The sequence below is a fragment of the Trachymyrmex septentrionalis genome, unplaced genomic scaffold (assembly GCF_001594115.1).
Source record: "Trachymyrmex septentrionalis isolate Tsep2-gDNA-1 unplaced genomic scaffold, Tsep1.0 scaffold19, whole genome shotgun sequence".
NCBI lineage: Eukaryota > Metazoa > Arthropoda > Insecta > Hymenoptera > Formicidae > Trachymyrmex > Trachymyrmex septentrionalis.
This window is the reverse complement of record NW_017305071.1, coordinates 1,073,499-1,092,959: the sequence shown is the minus strand read 5'-3', so window position 1 is coordinate 1,092,959 and position 19,461 is coordinate 1,073,499. Positions and strand designations below refer to the sequence as shown.

Genomic DNA, 19,461 nt, shown 5'->3' with positions numbered 1-19,461 from the left:
TATATTTATATAACTCTTGTCTCTGTACATTCATGGATCACAGATTACACATACACTGTTGCGAAATTTCCACGTTCGACACAAGTCGAGAGATGCTTTCGTCATTTTTTTATAACAGTGTAGAGAAATAAAACACGCGACGCTAGACATTATCTGTTGTACTGTGATACGCTTTTGCGTGTGGACAAAGAAACAAATTAAATACGGTGACATAGTCATCTTGCACCATAATTACTATTTCATTCCTACCCGGTGCTATCTACGTGTGTATGTGTACATATGGATCATTAAACGATATGCATGTAAATATCATGAATATATATTGACGATATTGTACGGAATTACGAATAAAACCTATTATCTATTAACACAGACATTGCTCCTCTTTATAAGATGCGTTAAACGCGAAAACCGAAATCGAGTATCTTGTAACAAGATTAATAAACGCAATGATGTAAACTAGCATATCTTTAATAATAAAATATATTAATGTTAAATGCTTTATAATATCAAAAAGCGAAATCAAGTGGATATCGTGACTTTGCTTTGTTAGAAGAATTTCAATTCATTGTGTTAATCATTGTGGTACTCACATTACACAGGATGGATGTGGATTAATCGGCAGGTAGTATGGATGAACAGGAAAAGGAAGGGTAACTATGCGTGCTTAATGATCATCGTCTTAAGTGTAACAAATCATAATTCCACAGTTTTATTCAGTTTGTCCCAACAACATAACATGGTTCCGCACAGCACAAGTATCATTCCCAGATAAGTATCTAAAAAGTAAAGCAGATCATAAAGCAATTAATAATTTAAAGCATTTTCTAATGATGAAGGTAAGTTCTTGTGTACTCACTTCTATGCACTTTTTCTTCGCCTAGGAACCAGCCTGTGATCGCAGTAAATACGAAGGTAAGAGAATTTGAAACTGGTACAGCCAGGGATAGGTCGCTACTCTGCAGAGTCAAGAAGTACAGTACCGAACCGCATTGATTAAGGAGAAATGGCACAATGTACTGTAAATAAAAATAAAATAAATTACAAATAGTTATTATCTCCAGCAAATACTATTACATCTAGCAAGGATATTTACTCAAAAATTAAAAAAAAAATTTCTTGAATATTTTTGAACTTTTCAATTATTTTTGTTTAAAATTCAAGATAATATTAGAAAGTTTTGTAATGCAATTTGGAATAAAATTAGAGTACAAGCAACGCAAACAAAATATACTTTAAAAATTCGTAGAAGACAGGAGTTTTTCACAATAAATACACTTTTGACTGTATTTATTATTTTCTGCAATTAGAGCCATAAACCTATAGGACATATAAATTGTAAGTGAGTTACTCTAATTCTGCTGAGTCTTCTACTCATCTTGATTTTTTTTTATAAAAATTCATGAAACACAAAAATGTATGTAAATAACAAATGTGTATATCATATTTATTGCTAATTGATTCTCAACATTTTGCACTATCAAGGAAAAATAATCAAGAATTAATGTTTTCAAAAAATTTAAATTTAAAAGTAAAATTCTTAAAATTTTTCTAAATCTCAATAATAAAATTCCATGAAAATCTCTGATTTTCAAGGGTAAAAAAGAAATCTGAAAACTTCCAGGTTTTTCTAAATAGTAAACATCCTATGCAAGCTAAAATTGTTTTTAATATTATCTGTAATGTCATTTGACATCAAAATATTGAGAAATAACATCAGCTTGTTTGCTGAGCTCTTCTAATCTATAACTGACAATGAGAGTATCTATAAATATCGTGTCTCCAGATTAATTTGGTAAAATATATATAAAGATACGAATGATTATACCTTCAGATTAGTAATGAGAAATAACTGCTCCTTAAAAAATTGTCCATAAACTGACTTGGCCCTGATAGCCTCTAAACCTTGCGCACCTTTCTTTATAAATGGATTGGTTACTCCCCAAAGAATCGCCACAAAACAGAGATATATCACAGAATCTACAATATAAACATATACATTGATATTATCATTTCAACTGTTTAATATCACTGAATCTCTGCTTTTATTTTTATCCTTTTATTCTCGTTTACTCAAAAGATTATTTTTCAACAAATAGAAAATAGTTATTAAAATTAAAACAGCTCACCAATAGTAACTGCCATTCTCAGTTATCTAATATAGAACGTTGCATGCATCGAACAATACACTGCAAATCACGTTATGAGAATTAATTAATACGTTGAATGCCGGTATCTACAACAGAGTAAAAAAAATTATCCATTTTATTAAATCCATATTTTATATATTTACAAGTAATTACATTAAATCACGTCATTCTACGAGTTTTAGATTGTTCTTTGATAGTGTCATCAGACACCGGTCAGCGCGACGTCATTAAAAGTTAAAATACCGATCACATTATAGATACTATGATATATTAATTAAACATATGACGGCCATAATGTAAGACTGACAAGGCACGAACTTGATCGAAACGCACAGACCATAGAAGCATTGTTAAGGAGCCTTTACATGGGAACGTCAAATGTCGAGCGTGTAAAGACACCTTTACAGATCATGAAAGTTAACGTCGTTTGTTTTCAAATTATTCACGGCGATACACTTTCGGCCGAATAAGGTTACGAAATACGCATTCGAGAACGGATCATTAGTATACAAATACTGAATCTATAGTTACGCAGTAGTTAAATATCGATAAATGGTTAAATATAAATTTTATATAGGTTCTAATTACCATATTTGATCGCGCTGCTACTCGTTTGAGAGCCGTTGGTTCCGCCGTGTCATCTCCTATCCGCCGCATTCCACGAATGAAACGTGAATGCAATCGAAATAGGGAAGCGTCGTTTTCCATACGCGGCCAACTTCACGCAGAAAAAGCGACGCGAGACTCGACGGTACGATGCGTCTTGAGTTTCAATCAAATGAGAAAAATACTTTCGACTAAATAATCATAAATGCTAGAATCTATATTACGCGATATTTAAAATGTTATCCGAAATAAATGCAAAGTTAATTACACTTCGTATTGTATTAAACTATCGCCTATAAGTTTTGCACGAGTAAAACATATTTATTAATAATATTTTTACAACGCATAAGACATTTTAAAACTCTTTAAGAGTTTATAACAACGTTAGGTTCTTAAAGTATTTCTCACGTCGCGTGTAAAAATTTTAATAATTTAATAATATTTATTAATTATTGATTACCTTGTTGGTAAATAATTCCAGTGGTCCTTCGAGCCATTTCTCGTTGTTTTTTTTTTATAGGAGTGATAAGGATTCTCTGCAAAGATTAGGATGCTCCTAGAAAGAAATAAGGGGTAATAAATTATAAATAATTGATTCGAAGCAAAGCAGCGAACAGTGCGAGCTATTCCAACGTTATTTGACAGGACGTAACTCTATCCTCGGCCGAATCGCAAAAACGCTTTGCTGCGAGTTACGCGCTATTTATACGCGCCGTCAGACTTCGAACCCCACCACTCGCATGCCAGCCAATGAGCGCGGTGTGTCGCTACGGACGCGAATTCGAACGCTCATTGGATCGCGCTAGCTTTCGCTTGGAGTATATAATTCAGCGCGACGCGCGAGAAGTCTCATTTTTTTTGGAACTTGGCGCCGTGCGTTTCGCGAAGATAGAAAAGCCTGTACGTATTCAGAACGCGCTTTTATATTAGCGCGTATTTAACACACAGTTCACATTATTGTAGAATTTCAAACATAAAAGCACGTTCTGAATATGGGTTAGAAATTATATTCTTTTTAAAAATTAAAAACTAATTAGAATAAATAGATAATAGCTATAAAAAAAATTGTATGAAAAAAAATCAAAATTTATCAAAATTTACGAATCGATAATTGTTATTTGTAACGAATTGAGAAAACTTACAAATTTCTATTTCAGTTAGAATTTTTATCGGCAGAGTCAGAAAATGGATGTAGCCACGTAGTTCCAAACCGAAAATAGATGTACTGGCTATAGTGTACAGGTGATATCGATGGTAGAAGTTTATATCTCGTAAAACAGTGAAGATATGTCACCTGATCAAGTCTATTGTAACATGTAAGACAGATCGGTGTAAATAAAGACATATCAAGTATTTAATCCGCATCAATTTGATACGCTTACTGACCGGTTTAACGGTGTAAAAAGGGTCATAGATAATAATATTTATATGTAAATTTACAAATACTTTTTGAGTTTTATATGCATATCGTTTTGATTTGTGAAACTTGAAACACAATTAAACTGAAATTGGAAATAACATCACATGCATTGAGTATAAATTTAATAATAAAGCTAATAAGCATCTTAAAATACTATAAAAAATCTTATATTTTCTTTTGTTTTCAGGTCGTAAAATTTGCAACAATTTATTGAAAATTTAAAGAATCCTTTCTTGTATTATTTAAATTTTGATAATATTACAATATAATAATAGAAACATGAGTTGTCAAAGAGGAAATGCTAATCGTTCGAGGCCTCAAAAATATCAAAATCAAAAATCGTTTAAAAATAATCTATATGACAAATCTCAAAAAATAAAACAAATTAATAGCACCGAAGTTACCAATGTATGCGAACGTTGCAAAAAAGTAATAGAATGGAAGATCAAATACAAAAAATATAAAGTGCTTAAAGCTCCAGTGAAATGTATTAAATGTGAACAAAAAACTGTGAAACATTCTTATCATAATATCTGCTTGCTTTGCGCCAAGCAACAAAGAGTATGTTCAAAATGTGGACAGAAGACAGAAGTCGTAGAAGGAACATGCAGTAAGGAAGAACAAATTAAATTAGATGCCGAATTTAAAGCAATTCTGAAAACATTGCCAGAACGAAAACGAAGAACATTGTTACGTTATATGAATCAACAATCTAGTAGGTATTTTGTGTTTATATTGTTAAATAGAATTTTATTTATATATTTATTATGCATATAATTGGCATGAATACGTTTTCATATAATAAAAAATCTTTATCCTACTTTATTTTTAGTAAAAAGTAAGGAAAATAACAACAAACCTAGTACTTCTGGTTTGAATACTGATACAGATGAAACTGACAGGAATGAAGATGAAACATGTCCGGAAAGAGATTTATTAATGAAAATAAAATCATTAGCTCTTATAGAAGATGACAACCTTGACAGTGATATTGATGAAGAAGAAATTGATAATTTTGGCAATGACGTTAACTTGCGTGGTAGAATGTTTTCTAAATAAAAAACTGTAAATTATAAAATATGATCTTTTTCAAATCAACAAAATAAAATAAATAATTCTATTCATAACAAATATAACATGACGAATTAGTTGTCGATTAAGTTAATCAGAATTTTTCAAAACTATTTTTACAATTCTTTGAAAAACATTGACTCGCAACAAATATTGATGCTTTTAAAAATTATTTTATTATTTATTGGCAAAAAGATAAAAAAAAATTCAATGAACCAACAACAGAGATACAGTCGGAAGTTATAAAATGTTACATTAATTCACTGATAAATGCTCGATAGTTTCTAGTTGTTCCATTTCGATCTTCTTATAAGAATCGTATTGTACTCTTAGCCGTTCCAGTTCCACAGACTTTTCCAAAATCAATGCCTACAATGAGAATAGGCGATAATCTATCATTGGCATATAGCGATATTAATATGATCCAATCTTAAGTTAATTTTGATTATAATTAATTCAATTAACTAGCAATTTAATTTAACCAGAATCACAATAAATTTTCCAACTATATACATAACTCTTTATTAATCTAATCTTTCCTTTCGTATGTCAAACAATAAAAAATTAATTATTCTATTGGTGTTAATAAATGCAGATATTATTCGGTAAATTAATCGCCGAATTAATTAATCAGAGTTTGATGAAATGTTTAAAATAGTCAAATTTAATCATAAATAATGATTATGGTCAAAAGAAGAACCGAATACCATGAATACTATGAATACCAGCCAAAGATAGCATAATTCTTGCAACCGTCTATCATTTAAACGATGAATACACGCTAGTAAATATTAGGTATGTCTGGTATGTAATTATTTAAGAACCTCCGTTTGCTGTTTCTGGGCTTCTCTTTGCTTCGCAACGGAACGCAGCAAATTCCGCGCGCCAATCGTCTTCATTTTTTCTTTCTCCACCTCTTTTGCTAAACTGTCCAATATCCTAATGAATTCGTCGGAATTCTTTTCAAATTCAGTAATCTCTGTAAAACGTAAAAATTCTTATTCGTTGCGACAATCGTCGTTCATATTTTTGAAGCGATATTAGTAATTTGTAATTAAATGCGATCAACAATAAAGCATCGGAGTGCAACTTTTTAAATGAAGCTCAAATTAAAGAGAATATTAGACTTTGGTATCAGATAAATCGTTTATTTTGTACCATAATTTTATTTAATTTCTCGTATAATTCCAAATACATTCGTCAAGTTATATTTCTTTTACAAATTAACATTTTGATCGATAATATAATATTAATTAATTGTAATCGATACTAATATTCATTTCTGTTAATTTAGATTAATTTTAATCTTGGCTTAAGTTACTTTTTGTATCTTTCCAGTTTTAAGTCCCAGTTCCATCAATGTGTAAAATTAACATTAAAGCTAAGTAGAATACGATGCTTGTTTTCTTATTTAATTCTTTATCTTATTCTAATTCTTAAAACTACAAAAAGATAAAAGATAAGTTAAACCGAGATTAAAGCTAATCTTCATTACTAGAAATAGATAAAAGTTAACGAAATTTCGAAGTCCCAACTATCCTTGTTCAATGGATAAAATGATATTCATAGGCACTCAGGTAGTATTCTCGAACACGTGAAAGAGTGTAGATGTGCTTTCCTGTGCAGGAACAGTAAAAACGGTGACATATAATTGTGCAAAGGGTGAGTATCATGACAATCGGTCAATCAAGTAAATTCATTGCGTCGTTTCGCTGTGACGTCATTCGCGAACGCAACACAACTTACTGGACACGAAGCTCTGACACTCATCCTTCAGCTTATTCGTTTGATTCGCCGTTTCCGGCTCTAGGACGCGTATTTTGCTCAAGTCATCGATGTAAACGCCGTATCTCGCCAACAAGTCGGCCATCTTCTCGAGTTTGCAAGAACGACATCACGTGATCGCGCGCCTCGTTCCAGGATTGCGTTCCAAAATTCAACTCTGTCAACTCGAGTATTATTTTATCCTTATCGGTCACCGAATGTTGAATAAAGATAAAAGATACTCAGAGTTTAACAGTCAAGGTTTTGGAACGCACCCCAGATGATTCCAGGAAGGCGCGGGCGATGCTGATTGGTCAGCGAAGGCCGCGTCGCTGCGATCGTCATGCCTTGATGTCTCGCGATATTCTCTCGATATTTTCGCGCATCAAGTCGATCCGTCTCTATGTTCAGCGTGTAGCGCTTGTTCGCCGTTGTGAAGTTCGCTGTAATTGATGATGAATAAGTCGAAAATGGAGCGAAATGAAGATGTATTAGTATCTCGTGCGGCTTTCTCGTTTTCTCAACGTCAACGAGTGTGAAACAAACGGCTCAACAGCGACACGAGTGCATCGGTCACGTCGCTTCGACGGAAACGCGGATCTATAGCGGATTCGCAGTATTCGCACACGTTCAACGTTCAACCTGACTGACATCGAGAGGATCGATACCGCTCGCCCCTCGTCCTCGCTCCATCCCGCGGCCATCAAGTTAGTACTCACCTCGGCTTCGCCAGGGTTCGGTTTCACCAGAGTTTTTCGTTATGTCGGGCGAGCACAAGACGGAAATTAAATATCCGTCGGAGTATGTCAAATTGAACATCGGAGGCTCGCTTCATTACACCACCATAGGTACCTTGCAGAAGCATGATACCATGCTGCGTGCAATGTTCAGCGGTCGCATGGAGGTGCTCACCGACTCTGAAGGTGAGATGCTTCTTACAACGTGCAACATGCAATTTCTGACGAGTGTTGACTCGAAATTAATGAACCTTGAATATCGATCGGTCCTGCGATCCTAATCAAAAGACTCGTCATTTTAATGTGGTGGAAGGCACACGAATTTACTTGATTTGAAAAGAAGGGATTGTATGGACTTCCTGCGTTATTTCCTAAGAATTTTGAACATTTCATCTTTTGTTATTTTTTATTATTTATACCTTCCACTGACCACGATCTCTCTCCGTAGGCTGGATATTAATTGATCGGTGTGGCAAACATTTCGGAACGATCTTGAACTTTTTGCGAGACGGCTCGGTTCCGCTGCCAGAAAATACGAAGGAGATGGCTGAGTTGCTCGCAGAGGCAAAATACTACTGTATCAGCGAGCTGGCGGAGTCCTGTGAACAGGCGCTTCTACGAAAAGAACGTGAAGCAGAGCCAATCTGCAGAGTCCCTCTCATAACCTCTCAAAAAGAAGAACAATTACTCATAAGCAATACTACTAAGCCTGTGGTCAAGCTGCTCATTAATAGGCATAACAATAAATATTCCTATACAAGGTAATGTTAAATGTTACTATATAGTTGTAAATATTGTGATATTCCTTTATCTTTTATAAATTGAAATCCAAGTGTTTTATAATGGCATTAAAATACAATATTATCTACAATGTACTCTTTGTTTCCTGTTTTACTTTTTATTTCTTTTTATCTTTTGTTTTCTACTCTATTTCTTTGTTTTCTGCCCAAGAGATATTTTCATAAATATTGTGATATATTGTGATATTTCAGATTCCTTTCTTATTTTTTATAAATTACAATCTAAGCGTTTTCATTAAAACTTAATGCTCTTTGTTCCTGATTTCTTGCTTTTTGTCATTTTGTATCTCTTGTCCTTTTGCTTCTTATCCTGTTTTCTCATTTTCTGTCATCAGAAGTAAAAGTTAACACACTTTCAAAGAGACAAAAAACACAATTGTTGATAAAAAATTAGTCACAAAGGGGAGGGGAGATAAAAAACAAGATACAGAAAACAAAGAACACATTATAGATTAATATTAATATACAAGTAATTTAAAGTGTAATAAGAGAGACTGATAAAAAGTATATTGTTTCACTTGGGCTACTTTCTTTTTAGCAAACACAGTCCACATAAGTATTCATCATTGAAGTATTCTTCATTGTTATTCATTAAATATTAGGATAAAATAACATTCGTCGGCTGTGTCTTCTAAAAAAAAGTTATACGTTGCATTCGGAGAGCATACTATTAACGTCATTCTATCTTTATCACTCATTTCATTATAAAATAAGAGTAGAATAGTACAAAAGCACTGATAATGCGCTCTTTGAACGCAGCTATATAATTTAAGTATATCGTAAACTAATATTTTAAAATAATGACTCACAACTTTTTGTATATTATATTTGTTTTATTTTGGACTTATCTGAAATTTCATTGTGAATCTATTATCAATTTTACTTTGGATTCATGATTCAAATATTCTGTCCAATACATTCTACTGTTAACTTTTTATTTCGTGACATTAGTCTCACAATGTTCTCTGATTTGATATTTGTTCCAATAACCTGGTTTTATTATAAGCAAAATATTTATTAATACTATATTGAAGGTGACCCAAATTAAAGATTGAAACATCTATATTATAACTTCTATTAATATATTTTTGCACACGATTAATCTATGTGCTCTTATTGGCTGATTTTTAATAGATAATATTTGAAATGCATGAAAAAAATGATAAATAAATGAAATGTCACAATATATGTATAATTACAACTGTATTATTGTCATAAATTAAGATTATTAAAGAATAAATGGACTAATAAATTTAATTTTTACAGTACATCAGATGACAATCTACTAAAAAACATAGAACTATTCGACAAAATGTCGCTTAGATTCAGTGGCAGAGTGTTATTCATCAAAGACGTTATCGGCTCAAGCGAAATCTGTTGTTGGACATTTTATGGGCATGGTCGTAAAGTAGCAGAAGTCTGCTGTCACTCGATTGTTTATACAACCGATAAAAAACATACAAAGGTAATGACATGATCAAATAATATGATTTTAAATTATGATTTTGAAATTATATGATCAAAAATGCTTTTCTTTTTTCAGGTTGAATTTCCCGAGGCTCGGATATACGAGGAAACGTTAAATATTTTATTGTATGAGCATCGGAATGGCCCGGATCAAGAATTAATGCAGGCTACATCATCACGTGGTGTGGTACCTTGCACGTCCGACGAAGAAGAGGGCGAGCGTTCAGGCTTGGCTCGCCTTCGTTCTAACAAACAGAACACCAACTGACCCAGTCTTATTCTCCTCAATCCACCGCACACCGCGATCCTTAGTGTCGTTCGCTCTTTCAAGACACGAATTAATATAAAATAAGACGAAACACGGATATATACCAAATGCGAATGCTACATGATATACTTGGTTATCGCCTGTCAACTGAATCTCTTTTCGTTTTTGAAATGTATGGAACATGAGAAAAACTACAGTTAACTTTGGTAAATCATCTCGTTACATTTCTCACATCATGACACTTATTTTCGGATATAATTGCGCACTCTAATTGTTGAATATATTTATAAGAAAAATGCCTTGTCCTTCTAATTATCGAAGGAAATAACAACTGTCTTAAGTTATCTTCGCCATTCTTGCTATACAAGCGTGTTTATAAATATGTATATAAATATGCAACTAAGAATGGCATCTTATTGATTTCATCTGGAAAATTACGAAAAGAATGTAGCGTCTACGCGCTTACTATTATGTGCCAAATCGTATTAAATCCACGACAGGAATAAGTCCAAGTTGCCATTCTGTGACTGATGAAATTATTTATGAACTTATACTCTGACAACTTTTAAGCAGTCGTCTAGATTAACCAAATTGTTATAAAAAAAATTTTTATGCAAAACTAGAGGACTGCATTGTTACCTGTTATAAGTATTATTATTTTATTATCATTATTATCATCACTATCATTATCATTGTCATCGTCATTATTATATTAATTTGTCATAATTATTAATTATTATTACTTATTTTTATGTCATTGTCTACATTATTGCGATAAATTTTTCGTCATGTTTATATTGCTCTTTCTTACAAACTTATATATAATTTAATATCTTAAATAAATCATATGTATTATATATTTGAAACATATATATTGTGTTATTTAAATGTGCGTTTCTCAACGAGTCCGAAATTCTATTAAACTGTTTAAAGGATGATGTGGAGTAAACACTGCCAGTAAAAAAAAATTGAAGTCTAATATCAGTTATATGGCGTATTGGAAGTACGCATTTCGAACAAGTAATTTTGTTATTCCAATTGAGCTGTAAGGATTAAATATAATTAAATATTAAACGTATTTTTCAGGATTTTCAGTTGAATGAATGCAATAGATAGTACAATATATCTGATTTTTAATAAACTAGTTTAGTTTGAATTTTTTCTACTAACACGTGTGCGCGCGCGCGTGTCATTCCAAGTATATTATTTCACTGTATAATTGCCGTAATTCGCATATATATATATATATCGGTGATTAATTTTCTTTACTGATTTACACTTTCACTTATATGACGAAATCGGAGCGACAATCCGAATCGAAGTGTTTCGGATGTTGATACGAATAACTCGATATCTATTGATCGTATATGATGATCAGGAAACTCAGTTTTTCATTTTATAATAGAATAATAGAAGATAAGTTTGTGCTCAATTTTTCCGAAGATGTTAGATAAGTGAAGGTGGAGTATAAAACAACTACAGACTGTGATTACACTGGCACGGCATATATATGTGTGTATATATATTATTTTTGTGTATCTTAGTGTTAAAAGATGAGAGATATTCGTAATCCCACAAATAATATAGGGACCACTTGTATCGTGTTGCATACCTACTACATCGTAGGATATCTTTTCATTCATATCTGTAATGCATATGTTATATATTAAATCGAATATATCTATGTTGAATAAAATGATTTATAGATTTCCCTATTTTTCTTTATGATTATATAAACAATAAATTGCAAAGGATTGAATATAGAAAGATGATAATAGAATAGATTTATGTACCTTTAAAGGATTTTCTTAAAGAAAGAGAGAATATATGTACATATTAACTATTTACACAATTACAAATTTGAAATCATGGTACAAGTATGACGATATGATATGGAACATGAGACAATAGTTCAAATCAATAATAGACAAATAAGCAAATTGTAGACAAGCAGCGAAAATTCGTCAGCGTTAATTCTGGAAAACCAAATTTATTCCGTTATTTGTGTGAAATATGTATAATTTAATAAGAAATGTTATTAGTAACAAAGCAAATGTATATGTAAGATTTTAAAAATGAAGCATTATATATATATATATAGATTTAAAAATATTTGATGTATTTACTTCTTTCGTGTGGCAAGAGAAAAAATGTAGAAAATAAAAACAAGCATTAAGATTGATTCGAGCGACATGTATTATGAAACAAGATATTATACATAAGTGTATGACGGAGTTTGCAGCTAAAGACAGTATATGGGGTGCAAACCTTTTTTTTTTCTTGAGACGGAATCGAATGTACATACATATGTTGCGGAGGTTGTTAACCCCTGAATTGGAAAGGCACGTCAGTTTTTTTCTGAATGGTACTAGATATCGTTCGTCTAGCATCTATACGCTGTTCATCTTGCAAATGGTGTTTACATAAGAGTATCGTGATTGTTTTTGCATTTAACTATAAACCATTTCTTCGATGAAATTACTGTCTACTAACGACTGCGATTACACATGATTACACATGAGTGTCGACAGAAGAATATATATTAGTGGAAAATGTTACAATTATCGCGAAGATTTCACTGGGTTGATTCATATCTCTATCTTCTACAATAGTTGCGTCACATAATTTTAATGTTTTATATGAATCTCTACAATGGAAACACAAAGATTCTGATATTTCTGCATTACGATCGAAACAGGAATCTTTATGCAACATGAAAGAGTCTTAAACTGTAAAAAATATGACAGTAGGTCTTTATTTGTTCAAGTATTGCCTATTTACGATATTTATGTACGTTAATACATAAATAAGGTGAACTCCGAAAAGTTCTTGACGTATGCGAGTATCGGCGGTTAGCGCCACACACACACACATCAGATAATTAATTTATAAAACCAATAGTATTATTTTCTTAGACCAAAGTTTTACAGAGGACAGTCTCCGTACTTAACACGCGCTCTCTCAATTCGCTCGTGTTCATAGTAACTAGAGATAGATCGAGTGGAGGAGCTTGTACACGTAGGCACGAGTAGATCTAAGAGCAAAAATATACACTATACCTTTATCTAATTAGTGCAGAAAACTGAATTCCGATAAATCCATCGAATATACCATTGCTTTCGTTAGCTACACGAAAAATGGAGATTTGCTCCCAGATATAATATGCCCTACCCTCTATTTGCGTTTGTCGGAATACTACAAGTATCTTGCACTTATTATATAATACCAAATATTTCGCGTATCTCCAAATACCAGAAAAAATTTTGCGACAGTCATGATGTCACGAATACTCCTCTTTATCAAAGTACTATCAGCATCGCGACACAATAGGATAAGTATTCTGAATTTAGCAAAATATCGTAACCATCATGCATTCGCCACAACATATCGCGCAATTTTTCAATCCTACAATTGTAATCCCTCTTTCTGTAAGACAAACACTTTTATCGGTTTCCCAAAGCTACGATGTATCTCTCTCTATACATATATATATGTATATATATGACTCTCTGTATAAATTTACAAAAAACACTTTTGACATGTGCAAATTTCCAAATTCAGATCGTTTCAAACTACTATAGCACTTGACGTAGCTTAACACAAGTACATATCTTTTTTTTTTGTATTTCTTTAACGTTATCATTAAGACAAGATCACAAATTGGTAACGCGTTATACGCAATTGCCTTAATTACATAATACAATTTAAACATCTTAAAACTATTCGCACACCCATCCATTCAACCACTATACCCAGGGATTCAAAAATAAATTCTATTTCGTAAAAATAAGAGATAAATGTATTGACTTACGAATATAAATCCTATAAACTACATTTATAAATATATACATTTATGTGTACTAATCTAAAAACTCAAGGAATATACTTTGTAAGTGCAGCTGGAGCAAATGGGATGATATGAACAAAAATCTAATTATTTACCTTAAATATATTAATTAAGACATGGAATATAATGATTAGAAGAATTTAACAAATCATTACAGTTGAAAATAAATGATACTGTGATACAGACACGTATTAATAAACACTAAACTGATATCTTTCTTATTTAATGTCAATTTTATTTATTCAAATAAAATGTATTTTATATATATATGTATATATCGCGAAATATTATATATGTACCGCGATTCTAAATTTGAGAAAATACCAGTTACAATGTATGTATCCAATATCTACTAAATAGAAAAAAAGAAAAGTTGAATAAAACTCTTAATTTACACTAATGTTATTCACTTATCGTTGTTAATTAATATTGCGTATTCGTTAGTATCACTGCATCATTTATATAAAATTAGTCTCAATTAATAAATTTATGTATATTAAAGGTTGTTAGAGCTACATTAGAACTATATTAGAACTATATTAGAACTTATAATAATACATTATGTTCTAAACTAAGAGAGAAAATTATATTATACATTTATATGAGTACGTATCATTCATCGTACCTTTGTCAATAAATGCTTGTAAAGAAATGAACGAGCTTTATTTATAATTTTGACCAGAATTGTTTTATATTATTATTTTATACACAATTTCTTTCCTTCCCTTTTTTCTGCCATATTCCTCAGTTTCTAAGGATTGAGTCCAAATTATACATAATAAAATAAAAAAATAGCCCGAATGTTGAATTTTATATATATATATATATTTCTCAATAATAAAATAAAGTTCAATATTAAACAAATTGTATTTAACATTACGTGACAATAAAAATATATGCACAGGATATGATCTTAAAAGAGAAATTTCTCTTCATATGCGTTATTTATTTTATTGTGATCGAGAAATTATTCATATGCGTTATTAACAAAACTAAGTTATATCATTCCCACGTGCTCCAATCTAGCAGTCTGTTAGCAGCGACGAATAACACACCTTACACACTATTTCATGTGCTTGTTACTGTGTAACCAATTGGTTCCAGCTCTACACAACAATATATAAAGTTGTTATATAATTTTACATAAACTCACATTCATTCGTCCGCTCCCGGAGATCAGTTCATGACGCGTGATGACTCCTAATTCACATAGCTGCCTCAGTTTTAGCACGTTTGCAGGGATTTACTGTGTTTTCTCCTGGGATGCACTCGTTGTTTTCCTCAGCAGTTGGCGAAACCGATCGCTTCTTTGTAACGCATACCTCAGCAACGGTATTATTTTTAACAGTTTCGGTTGCCGGTGATGTAAATTTAACTATTACGGCAGTCATGTTATCGCAGCCCGTTCCATCGCCGAGAGTATCCGGTGCAAGACAATGATCAAAGAGCTATAACACACATTAGATTGTTTATTCAGAAAGAATAAAGAATATTCTAAATGATTTAAAAAGATGCATTCGAGTATGTTTAAAAGTCACTTGTAATCTTTTAAGTTTATAACGTCAATACCTCTTCGCAGATTTTCGAAATGTTTTCGTAATTTTGTGATAAACGGGTGCGCACGAATTGAACGACGTTTTGACTGGTCATAAAGTTCCATATGCCATCGCAAGCTAGTATCATAAATTCGTCTTTCTCTGAATCGATTGTAATATGCCTTATGTCCGGTAAAGCCGAGATCATTTGTTCCTGGGGTGGTAATACCATGTTTTGCTTATACGCATGATCACCGAGCGCTCTGGAAAGATTGAGGCCGCCATTCACTCTGCCGTCGTTTGTCACCTCTCCACCTGCTTTTACTATACGTTCCATTTCTGGTGCATCTTCGGGTTTATGATCCAAACTAAGTTCGATCGCCTGGCCATCCCTGCATAGAACACATCGAGAATCTCCAGCATTAGCCACATACAATTCGTTTTCCTTGAGTATCGCTACAACTGCTGTGCATCCACTGTCCGAACCGGGCTACACAAAAAAGCCATTGTACAATTATACATTAGACAAATTCAATAAGGAAAAGAGCTGCACTAATTAGAATTATGGATTACAGAAAATGGAGTTCCAGTAAAATTAGTGCTGAAGTCTCTCTAAATATTCAATAAATTCTGTAATAAAATAGATATTATACCTTTTCAGTGTTCACCATGAGATCATCAGTATCATCGTCAGAATCATCTATATCTTCCTCCTCTACTTCATCATCGTCATCTTCACTTTCATCCTCATCAACATCTTCTGTATCATCACCGTCACTGTAAAACGATTTAAAAGAGGAAATCTCAATTTAAAAGAAATGCTCTCTTAAAAATTAAGCGTTCTTACAACAAACAATATTTATACACTTATACCTTTCAGGGACACCATCAAAGGTTTCATCATTTTCATCATCATCATCGTCTTCCTCAGAATCATCACTGTCCTTTTTCAGTAGACTTTGATAAAGATCCACAGGCTGAATTCTTCTTCGACCACTGCTAGTTATCCGTTCTTGCTGACCCGCATCTCCATTTTCCACAGGGATACAAGAACTGCTCGACACATTGTCTCCTCCACCTTTACTGCTGTCTGCATCTCCGATCCTCTTCGATTCTGCGCCATTAACTTCCACCTCATTCGCATTAGACTCCGCGCACGGTGGCGCCTTGCCTGGACTTGATACTTTCTCTTTTACATCTTCAGAGCTATCGGGCATATCCATAGATTTAGCAGTTTCTACATCCTCAGTAGATACCACTGGTGAAGACGCATGAGCGCTGCCGTTGCTCGTTGTCGAATCCAGTACTTGCTCAGCTTCATTACTTCCCGGACCATCGGAATCTTTTCGCTCCACTGTGCTAGACAGAGTTGATCCACACGGCTGGCTGGAACTACTTACGTCTGTTTCGTTCGTATTCCAACCGGACAAGGATGAAGACGACGATGATGTTGGTGGCGGTGACGGCGATGACGAACATCCTGCGCCAGAGGATAAACCACTTGCTTTCTCTCGTCCTCTCCGACCTCGCAAAAAAGGACTCGCGAATGCGCGTTTACCACATTTTTCGCCTTTCAGATTTTTTAGATGAGGATTCGACACCTCTGATTGATATTTTGCCATTACTTGCTCCAATGGCATTGTTGCCTCCATACACAGATTACTAACATTCTCTTCTTCATCTATACGCAATGTAACGTACGAAGATAATCTTATTAAGAATTTACTCGTGCAGATAAGGAGAAAAAATAAATTAGAGCTTGCAAAACATATAACTAGCAACAGTGTCTGTATAAAGGTAAATCCCGTAATAATGCATATCCTTAATATGAAAAAAAACGCACCAGATTCGTTCAAGTCATTCTCCTTTTTCTCTGATGTGGACGTCCCTGCGAGCTCTTTGAGAACATTGACTACTTCTGGTTTTGTAAGAGTTTCGTCAAAACCGAGGAAAGCATCTATTAAAGCTTGCCTAATGTCGCCTGTTTTATAAGCTTCTGTCTGTTTGATAAAATCAGGAAGATTACGTGCGCAATACGTAGCAACCTCGTGTCCTCCATGACCATCGTATACGGCGAACAACGAAACGTTCTGATCGAAATCTATGCAACAATTGTGAGCATCCTGCAAAGAAAGTTACAGTTAGTAATCTTATCTTTGACAAGATTCCTTCTTCACTCCAGAGAAAGATTGTAATTTGATCTTCTCCTTATCAGCTAAACTTCTTGCATAGTTTATCTTTCCTCCTTTTTCTCTCCATATTGGAAAAAAAAGGAAAAAATGGTGCAAGAAATTTAACTAAAGAGAATTCTATTGTCTTTACCCTCAGCTACAACTAGTAAGTTTGGATTCAAAGCAAAAATTTTACACAATTTTTATGATTGACATTATAAGGTTCTAAATTATAAATAAAGAATTTTCTTTTGTCAAGAACCGTAAGATAAAGGTTCACTTGTATTCTAATTTCAAACAAAATGCTTTAGACCTTAGATGTAATTTTCATAGCAGTAGTTGAGAGTTAAATATTTGTTCCCTTACAAGAAAATCGATATACAAAATTTACTCCACGTAATCAATTAATTTCCATTTGATAACGGTAATAAATTCCAACGGTAATCAACGAATAAGAAAAGATAAAAGAATTATTATTGTGTAATAACTTTGTCGTCTACAGGGAAGGAAACTAATCACCGATACTAATACAATACGCGATATCGAAAAAAATTAAAATCGTCAATAAGATAATAAATTTTTCTGACGAAAACAATTCCATGATAATATTGATCGACGATGTTGCAAGGATCTCATGTTATCGAGCTATCTCGTCTGTTGGTAAATAAACGCATGAGTGGCAAGGAAGCCAAATCCACGAGCGTCGGATGCTGCGCCCGAGGCTCTCGGACGTCGTCGGCCACGTTCGCGCGGCCACCCCGTCGCCCGGCGCAGCGGCGAGGCTTCGGGGTGCGGGACGCCTCGGCCGTGCCGAGCCGACGAGCGTGGTGGCTGGGTAACCGGCAAAACACGCGAGGACCGAAACTAGGTAACGGTGCGATAAACGCGGGCGCGCTCGCGCGCGCGCGCGCACGTCGCGACCGTTGCCGCCGTCGCTGCCGCCGCCGCCGCCGCCGCCGCGACGACACAACTTCCCGCTTACCTCCTGACTAATCCGCCAGCCCTGCATGGAGCTCGCACCGTACGCGACATTCTTTCCTACTTCGTCGCTCGACTCCTTCTTCGTAATCGGCTCCGACAAGTACGCTCCCATCTTTTAAAATACCGGCTGGCCGTCCTGCTACTCCCGCGGCGTCCGCGTAATGTGTCGCAACGTTTCCGCCAGAAAACAGAACTCACAAGCGTGGTGCCACAGTCGTTTAACTAGCCTCCCATGACCGGTTTGGCTTTCTGTTTTCCAAGCGCGCTGCTGGCGCCAGCTGGGTCGCCGGAGCCACCTCCGCGCCGACTTGGCGGAGTTGGCTGCGCGCGACGCGACGCGCTTTCGCGCCAAACTTAAAGCGACGTGCGCATGTAATAAGAGTCGAACGACCGGATATGTATTCCATTCTATTTCCAAGTCTGTAGTCCCTGCTCATTTGTGCATCGTATCAATCGCATATCTATTTCTACACCTATGTAGATGTAGATAAACTTTAATCTGTCTCTCAACTCTCAACTGATTTATCTTTTTTTAAGAATTCTTTTTTTATTACAAATGGTTTCGTATTAAGATCCTACAGGCTTTCATGCTCCTCACGGAAAATAATTGATTTATCTTTTTTAAGAATTCTTAAAATAAAAGA

At 33.9% G+C, this 19,461-nt stretch overlaps 5 protein-coding genes across 7 annotated transcripts in view; 2 read left to right on the top strand and 3 right to left on the bottom strand.

Annotated features, from left to right (window-relative positions):
• The window catches only part of LOC108746833 (transmembrane protein 234 homolog), a 77,683-nt gene extending 74,771 nt beyond the window's left edge, over positions 1-2,912 (bottom strand). Inside the window, exons 1-5 of one of the 3 annotated variants that reach the window (XR_001939194.1) lie at positions 2,739-2,912; positions 2,130-2,236; positions 1,829-1,980; positions 860-1,019; positions 594-779 (exon numbers count right to left, since the gene is read on the bottom strand). Coding sequence is in view for 2 of the 3 variants with exons in the window: in XM_018483849.1 (XP_018339351.1) it covers positions 697-779; positions 860-1,019; positions 1,829-1,980; positions 2,130-2,145 (411 nt within the window). In the remaining variant the exon portion in view is untranslated. Of the gene's footprint in view, positions 1-511; positions 780-859; positions 1,020-1,828; positions 1,981-2,129; positions 2,237-2,303; positions 2,435-2,738 lie in introns of those variants that run through there. The other 2 variants (XM_018483849.1, XM_018483850.1) reach the window with 2 other exon arrangements.
• Positions 2,913-4,053: 1,141 nt separating this feature from the next.
• LOC108746832 lies at positions 4,054-5,274 on the top strand. The gene is made up of 3 exons (XM_018483848.1): positions 4,054-4,289; positions 4,364-4,891; positions 5,009-5,274. The coding sequence occupies exons 2-3, from the start codon at positions 4,456-4,458 to the stop codon at positions 5,233-5,235; spliced, it is 663 nt and encodes a 220-aa protein (XP_018339350.1). The 5' UTR covers positions 4,054-4,289; positions 4,364-4,455; the 3' UTR covers positions 5,236-5,274.
• A 114-nt stretch (positions 5,275-5,388) lies between these two features.
• Positions 5,389-7,120, bottom strand: LOC108746749 (intraflagellar transport protein 20 homolog). The gene is made up of 3 exons (XM_018483687.1): positions 6,994-7,120; positions 6,072-6,226; positions 5,389-5,616 (listed from the first exon to the last, which is right to left on the bottom strand). The coding sequence occupies exons 1-3, from the start codon at positions 7,115-7,117 to the stop codon at positions 5,503-5,505; spliced, it is 393 nt and encodes a 130-aa protein (XP_018339189.1). The 5' UTR covers positions 7,118-7,120; the 3' UTR covers positions 5,389-5,502.
• A 281-nt stretch (positions 7,121-7,401) lies between these two features.
• Positions 7,402-10,978, top strand: LOC108746748 (BTB/POZ domain-containing adapter for CUL3-mediated RhoA degradation protein 3). Its single transcript, XM_018483686.1, has 4 exons — positions 7,402-7,934; positions 8,197-8,509; positions 9,815-10,013; positions 10,092-10,978. The coding sequence occupies exons 1-4, from the start codon at positions 7,772-7,774 to the stop codon at positions 10,281-10,283; spliced, it is 867 nt and encodes a 288-aa protein (XP_018339188.1). The 5' UTR covers positions 7,402-7,771; the 3' UTR covers positions 10,284-10,978.
• Positions 10,979-15,054: 4,076 nt separating this feature from the next.
• Positions 15,055-19,053, bottom strand: LOC108746771 (probable protein phosphatase CG10417). Its single transcript, XM_018483723.1, has 6 exons — positions 18,819-19,053; positions 17,509-17,788; positions 16,539-17,346; positions 16,319-16,442; positions 15,700-16,155; positions 15,055-15,578 (listed from the first exon to the last, which is right to left on the bottom strand). Exons 1-6 carry the CDS (start codon positions 18,927-18,929, stop codon positions 15,336-15,338), a joined length of 2,022 nt encoding a protein of 673 aa, XP_018339225.1. The 5' UTR covers positions 18,930-19,053; the 3' UTR covers positions 15,055-15,335.
• Between the last annotated feature and the right edge of the window lie 408 nt (positions 19,054-19,461).